This window comes from Dipodomys spectabilis, unplaced genomic scaffold (genome assembly GCF_019054845.1).
Source record: "Dipodomys spectabilis isolate Male_0828 unplaced genomic scaffold, ASM1905484v1 ptg000102l, whole genome shotgun sequence".
Taxonomy (NCBI): Eukaryota; Metazoa; Chordata; class Mammalia; order Rodentia; family Heteromyidae; genus Dipodomys; species Dipodomys spectabilis.
The window spans coordinates 5,118,099-5,125,981 of record NW_024870779.1 but is presented as its reverse complement, the minus strand read 5'-3'; the positions used below and the strand labels follow the sequence as shown (position 1 = coordinate 5,125,981).

The window sequence follows — 7,883 nt, the reverse complement described above, 5'->3', positions numbered from 1 at the left end:
GGCTCAGGGAAGAGAGTAAATTTCCAATACCAAGAGAGACTGAGGCCAGACAATAGAGAACATTCTGACAGTGAAAAGCAACTTAGATATCACAGCTAGCACTGTCTACTCCCGGACTTTCTTTGGTTTGTGGAGATGAGACATGTAGAAGTAAATGCATCATGGTTGTATGTCGTGTACACAAAGGTATTAGTGGAAGGATGGTCTTTGCAGGGGAGAATTCAGAAGGTGTAATTCCCAAGACCCCGACCCTGGAAAGAGCTGTCAGTGCCAGGCCAGTCCTTCACCCTGACAGCTGAAAGGGGAGGAATCTGGAGAGTGGAGCCAAGGGCTGCTCTCTGTTAGGGTGCCGGCTGCTCCCAATCTGCCCTCAGAGGACCCTATCTTTGTATACTATAAAATAAGATTATATGCATATATATGGTATATATATATTTCCTGGTTTTGTATCCTTTTCAGCTCTTCCTTATGAAAGTTGTCCACGAGACTCAAAAATCCAGAAGAAAAAATAAAAGAAAAAGAGCAACTAACCCACAGTTAAACAAAGAGAAGACTGGGAAACTGGTACTTGGGGAGGTGAAGGGGAGGAGGTGATCAAATGAAGAGAAGAGGAGAGAGGATAATGCACTCTTAATATTTAATGCATATTCAAGAAAACTGAGAAGAGGGGTGACTTGGAAGGAAAAGGGGAGAATGATTAACGTGGTGACATTGATCAAAATGCATTGTTCTTATGAACAGATTTGTTGAATGGAAATCCCTTTGTATACCTAAAGACAATAAAAATGTAATTTAAAGTGTAGATTTGCCAGAAGTTAACTTGTGTTCAAAGTCCTCTGTGGATCAGCTCCTGAATTCTTCCCTCAGTGAGACCAAGAACTTCCCATTTGTCTCCCCCATAGGGAGATGCATCTTGGAAAAATGGACTTTGATCTGTGTTTTGGTTTTGGTTTGACCATCATTAGTAAAAATGACACCTTTCTTATAAGGAAAGATTTTAGGAACACTTGAGTTTACTTGATATTCTCAGTGACTTCAGTAACTCAAATATGTTTATAATTACCAAAATAAATTACATTTATAATTACAAAAAAATAGAATTAAAAAAGTGACAAACAATATTGGATGTTAATTGTCCCTTTGTGTGTATCTGTGCTAGTACTGGAGTTGAACTGGTGGTTTCTCTCACACACCTTCTTTTCTCCCTTCCTTCCTGTTTGTGGACACACTGGAGCCTGAACTCTAGCCTGACTGTTTTTCTCAAGGCTGCCATTTTACCATTTAGTCTCTGACCCACTTCCAGCCTTTTCCCTGTCAATTTATGCTAAGATTGGTCTTCCCAGACTCACATCTCAGCCTCTTGAGTAGCTGACTTAGAAATGTGAGCCACTAGCATCTGAGAATCAAACCAGGGCCTTATATGCATGCTAGGTAAGCACTCAACCATTAAGCCACATTCCCATCCCGAGCATCTGGTATTAATTATACTTCTCACTGGAAATAAGCAGCCTGGTTTATAGTATGGGTTGATAAAAGAAAATGGCAACACAGTGTTTGTGCAAGTGCCAGTATTCCTCAGACATAATTTCCTGGTAGACTTGAGTGTGGCAAGTGTTCTACCACTGGCCACACACTAACTCATGATGGTCTTCTTTCCCTGCTTTTTCAAAATAGAAAGTGATGCCTAAGTCCACTGACTCACTCCTGTAATCGTAGATACTCAGGAGGCTGAGATATGAGTATTGCTGTTCAAAGCCAGCTGGAGCAGGAAAGTCCATGAGACTCTTACCTCCAATAAAAACCCACCAGAAAATTGGAAGTGGCACTGTGGCTCAAGTGGTAGAGCACTTGCCTTGAGCTGAAGAGCTGAGGGACAACAACCGGGCACAGAGGTCAAGCTCCATGACCAACAAAAAGAGACAGAGAAGGGGAGGGAAGAGAGAAAGAGATTTTATTATTTCAGTGAAAGTTTTATTTTACTTAAACCCTAAAAGATATTTCCCAAATATGTCCTGCCTTCCCCTCAACTCATCTACTTTTAATCAATGCCTTCCATCTCAGGGGAACATCTGTTATAACGATGACATACTTTTTCTTTTCTTTTTCTTTGTCTATCTTGGGGCCTGAACTCTGGGCCTGGGCGCTGTCCCTCAGCTCTTCAGCTCAAAGCTAGTGCTCTACCACTTGAACCATGGCGCCACTTGTGGCTTTTTCTGCTTATGTGGTACTGAGGAATCGAACCCAGGGTCTCATGGATGCAAGGCAAGCATTCTACCACTCAGCCACATTCCCAACCTCTCCTTTTATACCTTTTGTATATCATATGGGTCTTGAGAGTATCATGACAGTACGATTGGATATTTTTGTTGTCCTACAAATTCTGTATTGTGTATACACCTCTTTCCTAACCCTAAATCTTGGCAGCCCTGATCTTTTAATTTTATCCATAGGAATAAAATAGTTGGAAACATACAGATCTGACCCTCTTCAGATGGATTTTCTTTCACATAGAAATAGGCATTTAAGGCTCTTCAAGGCTTTTAGGTGTGACAGCTCATTTCAATGGTGAAGATTACCAAGTTGTCTGGATATATCATAGTTTATTTATCCATTCACTGATACCTTGCTTTCTTTAGCTTTTGACAATTGAGAATAAAGTTACAACACATATTGATGTGAAAATGCTTATGTAAATATATACTTTGGAGTCCTGGAGCCAAATACCCACATGTACAATTGCTGGATAGTATGGTCAGAACATTTGGGGATGTGGTACAGTAGTAGAGCTAGGGAACCTTCAGCAGGATAGGATATGATCAGATAGAGAGAAAGAAGAAGAGAGAAGAGAACACAGAACAGGACAACAGGACAGGACAGGACAAGATGGGAGAGCATGGGAGAGGATAGTATGGTCAGCACAGAAATGGAGGGACAAAGGGGAACAAATACAGCAGTGACACAAAACACGACTGAAAATGGGTGGGGAGGTATGGATGGGCACAGGAAGGAAAAACTGGGCGAGAGTTAGAAAAGGGATGACACTGATAAAAAAGAAATGTACTCTGAATTGGATGTATGTAACAATAACCCCTCTCTACAGCACATTTACAAACAAGTAAATAAATAAGTAGAAAAACTCTAAGAAATTCTCATCAGCAAGGTAACAAACTGAGAACACTAAATATGAGCAAGGATATGAAGCTTTAGCAACTCTCATTCCTTGGTGGTAGGAATGCAAGATGGGACAGCCATTTTGGAAGATGGAAACTAAAATAAGGCAAGGAATATTAGTAACATTAAATGCCAATGAGTAGGGTAAAGAACTAGAAAGAGAGTTTGGCCATTTTTTACAAAACTAAAAAATATTCAGCTTACAACCCTTTGTGTTGAGGCAGAATTTGAGACTAGCTTCAAACTCACCATTTTCCTTCCTCTTTCTCCTATACTAGGGATACAAGGGACTAAAGGCATGCAAGCCCATGTCTGGAAACACCTTTCCTTTTTTATCTAGCACCATGGATTATACTCAGGCATTCAGGTTTGCTCTTCTTGCTTGCTCAGCTGTCACTCTACCACTTGAAACATGACTTCTCCAGCCCAGCTGTTACTGATTACTTTGGAGATGTGGACTCCCTGAATTTTCTGACAGCACTGTTTTGATGAGCGTTCTTTCAGGTCCCAGGCTCCTGAGTACGTAAGATTTCCGGGCTGAGTTAGTGGTCAGGTTCAAAAGTCCGTTTCAGCAAGGTGGGCTATATTTCACTAAAGAATTACTGACATTTTTTTACTGTCCTTAGAAAAGCTATTAAATTCCTCCCTATTATCGGTGAATAATTAGAATCAACAGAGAGAGAAAATATGGATTCCAAAAGAAAATTCAGAATACTCTTCAAAACTCAGCTATCCGCCAAACTGCAATACCCAAGCACCTCTCCATTTATATATAAAATAATATGCATACTGAAAAGAACCCCAAAGATAGAAAACAAAGAACCTCTTCTTAGTTTGTGCGATCATTTTAGAGGACTCTGTATTCTTAACTTCATCTATGGTGTATACATGCGCACATCTGAGGGAAGGTAGGAGCAGAGCACAGAATCAGTGCAAAGCAGGTGAAAAAATACAGCAGTAGAGCCCATAAGGATCACTGGACATTGGTGATAATGGACTAATCAATGCAAGGGTGGAGATGGGGTTGGAGGGAATGAGAGAGAATAAGGGAATAGCTGATAGGAAGCAAAAGGAAAGAAATGTACATATCACTCTATTTGTAAAGAAAAAGTGTCATTGTAAAAGGTCATAGAGTTCATAAGCAATGTAGATTAAGATGATCACTAAAAGGATCCATCACATCCATCCTAGGAGACCATGGGGAGGCAGGCAGGCACAGGAGAAAGATCATTACAAGGATTAATAGAGGAGCCATATTTGCCCCGAAGAGAGAGCACATGGCAACCTCTGCTATCTAGGTAGCAGCAGGGTCTGGAGGTTAGGAAGTGAGGTAGATGGGAGTTAGGTGGGTCTGGGCAGAGAGAGGGAGAGGCCAGCTGTACCGTGGGAACTCCAGGGCAGGGAGGGGCTCTGGATGGAGCTGAGGACCAAAGTTGGGCATAGGCTTACCGTGACTACCATTATGAAGATCAAAAGGTGTTTGTGAATTTAAAATAAATAATTCAGCTTTCAACAGCCTGAAATTGCTACATTAGCCTCTGCATGGGTAGAACCTAAGGAACTAGTCTTTTAGAAGAGACCCATGTCTAATGAAGAGGAAAAGTTACCTGGACCTTGATTGAAAGGATCCCACTTGGAAACCATGAACTGAGCTTTCTACAGTGAAGTAGAGAAACAAAATCATCCATGGAAAGAGACCTGAAGCACAAACCTTCAGGTAAAGAAACAGATGCCTTCAATGAAGCAATGTCCCCTTTCCCTTCTCCTCTCCCATCCTCTCCCTTGTTCTCCATCTTGTCCTGTGCTGTGTCTTGTCTTGTTCCATTCCCACTTCTTTCCTTTCCTCCCAAATGCTCCCCTATCCTATTCTATCCTATCCTGGATTGAATGCTGTCAGTGCTGAAACTTTCCTAGCTCTAGGACTGCTCCACATCCCAAACCATTTGCTCTTATTAACTTTTATTAATTTGTGATAGTTTATGAATCGATCCCTCATTCTCTATCCTCTTTGTACCATATCCTGCATGGTTGGGACAGAAAAATCAACAAGACCCATTCTGAAGCCATTTTTGTTCTAGCATATGCACCCCTCAAACCTCAGTCATGCTCACTCCATCAGAGTGAAGACTTGCATTCCTAGGCACCAGATACATGGGTTCTGTCAACTAACTAGTTTATCATGAAGGTTTGGATCTAGACTGGAGGAATCCAGGGTTGGATTCATCTGTGATTGGGTGGATTATCTTTGCAGGTTTTTCAGGGCTAGTTCAGCCTCTCTAGGGTGGGTCCAGGGTGGGGAAGGGTGGATTATCTGAGTGTGCACATAAAACCCACAGTTTCAGAACATCACCTTTACAATCAGCTTCTTGGACTTGCTCTGTGCTGAGTAAAGCAAGGAGAGAAGACAACATGGACATGAATTCCTTTGGCATAGGGGAATGGTGGCCAAGCCTGAAAATTTCAATGCCCCATTGGTCTTTTACCTGGAAGAGGAGCTGGAGCAGATAATATTCGGTAGGTGGCCCTTATGCCATCTCCTGTCTCTTCACATTCATCAGTCTCTCCCCATGTTTCCTCTTGGATCTGTGCCCAGCCTCCACCCTCACGTTCACCTGACTCCCAGTTCTGTTGGTGGTTTCCCTGTTCTTCCTCTCTCCTTTTCTGTTCCCAGGGCAGGAGGACAGATACCTCCACTGCATAGAAGAGCACAGCCATACCCTTATTCAGCTGGAGCCCTGGTTCACAGTCACAGGCCACACTCGAGTCACTGTGGTGGGTCCACCTAGGGCCAGGCAGTGGCTGATGGGCATAACATGGCTTTTGGAGCACAGAAACTGTCACTATCAAGCTCAAGATAAGTGTCTGTGATCTAATTGCGGTTGAGGCCTTGATGCCAAACTTGGTGCTCCTATATGGCATCATAAAGACTTGGGCTGCTCAGGAATCTGAGAATCTAGATATTCCCACAGTCCCCTGCAGTGCAGGACCCCAGAGTCAACCATATTATGAATCAAGTCATCGAGGGAGGAAAAGGAAATGAGGGATATGAATGGGTTCTCTTAGAGGGGTGTGCTGGGATTTCTCTTGCCTCCCCCTCCTTCCCTTGTGTCCACACAGGTTTCTTGTGCTCCTAAATGCTCTGACCTTTCTTCTTCCTCCCAAGGCTACCAGATGCTGCAAAGTGTCCGGAGCCAGCCCCTAACCAACAAGGACATGGCTGCCAGTCTCAATGTGCAGCTTGACTCCTTGGTGGTGAAAGGGTATCAGGATGAATGATCCAGCTCTCCACCTTCCTCAGGCTTCCTTCGGCTGAGTGCTTCAGTGTCTTGGGCTCCCATGCCCTTCATTATCCCAGGAAGACCCACCTCCTCTGCAGAGCTAAGTGAAGACACGGCAGACTGTGGTGGACACTGACATTTTCGCCTTTGTTATCTACCTGAGGCCTTCTAGACACATATCTAAAGAATGTGCTCTGCTGGTGAATGATATCCAATAAAACTGGTTATGCAGTCTGCAATGCCTCTATGTGACTCCCTCTCTTCCTCTCCCCCTTCTTTCTTTGTAAGCTTATCCTGCCATTCATTTTCTCATAATCCCTCCCAACTTTTAGGAAACACACAGCCTCTTTCAAGACATCTCAGATGTTCATATTTGTAGTTGGTTTGTTCATGTTTCAGTTTTAAACAGTGATTACATAGTGATCTCAAAGCAGGAAAGAATCATGGTTTGCATTTGTCTCCTGAACTCAGTGTGTTCCAAAAATGGGGTGTCATCTGGCAAAAATGTCATTTTACCTGCTATCTTCAAGCCTCCTGTTCAACAGATACAGTGACTCTATATACCAACTTGGATACAAATAACAAATAAGTGTGCTTGGTGGATAATGCCTATAATCCTAGATTTTCAATTTAAAGTCTGCACAGGGACACCTACCCATCTCTTGGCTAAGTTTCCACCCAGTATCTGTTACCTAGGTAAGTGGCAGACCTGGAAGCAGTCACCTTCCCCTCCTGCTAGGCCACATCCTGGGCCACCTCTGGTCACATGCTTCCCATCTGACTTTAGGAGGGGCCCAGACCCTGAAGTCACATCTGGAGCCAGTGTGGCCACACTTTTCCCCCACCTGGCTACAGCTCTTCCTGTCCCTGGCCTAGATAAGTTCTGGCCCAGAGGTGGGTCACCCCTTCCTTTTTCTGCTCTGCCTCTCCATCATGCAAGGTGGGGGCAGCAGGTGGGTAAATAAACTTCTCCTGCCTGAATAGCGCCTGGTGTTCTCTTCATCGGCTACCTAATGAAACCTACTTAATGTACTTTATACTCAGGAGGCTAAGATTAGTCTATGAAGCCATCCCATGCAGGATTATTTAGAAGACTCTTCTTCAATAAAGAGTTCAATAGGGATGTAGGGTTCAAGTGGTAGAGGGCCAGTCTTCAGAAAAAATACCTGAGACAAACCCAGGCTGAGTTCAAGCCCCAATACTGCTCGTGTTCCCCTCTAAAAAATGCTTAGGTAGCCAGCAAACTGGCAGGTCATCAGACCACTGAGGAGTCTGGGGGAACTGGCAGAGCTGTAGCTTGAATTCCTGCATTTGAGATGGGGGAAGTCACTGTTCCCGCCTGGGTGCCTTAAGAAATGTGTATCCAGGAGTTCGTATGTTCCCCTGTGAAGACAATGATTGAACACAAGGAATACACCATACACCATCCACTCT

General features: G+C 43.4%; 1 protein-coding gene across 1 annotated transcript; it reads left to right on the top strand.

Annotated features, from left to right (window-relative positions):
• The first annotated feature begins 5,609 nt into the window (after positions 1-5,609).
• On the top strand, positions 5,610-6,447 carry LOC122113967 (KH homology domain-containing protein 1-like). Its single transcript, XM_042687112.1, has 3 exons — positions 5,610-5,685; positions 5,843-5,943; positions 6,289-6,447. Exons 1-3 carry the CDS (start codon positions 5,610-5,612, stop codon positions 6,445-6,447), a joined length of 336 nt encoding a protein of 111 aa, XP_042543046.1.
• Positions 6,448-7,883: the final 1,436 nt, after the last annotated feature.

Bases quoted from the DNA above. Each gene is read 5' to 3' on its own strand.
- LOC122113967 (XM_042687112.1), top strand. From the start codon at position 5,610: ATGGTGGCCAAGCCTGAAAATTTCAATGCCCCATTGGTCTTTTACCTG. The intron at 5,686-5,842 runs GTAGGTGGCCCT...TTCTGTTCCCAG, and splicing joins GCTGGAGCAGATAATATTCG to GGCAGGAGGACAGATACCTC. The intron at 5,944-6,288 runs GTGGGTCCACCT...GTGTCCACACAG, and splicing joins GCCACACTCGAGTCACTGTG to GTTTCTTGTGCTCCTAAATG.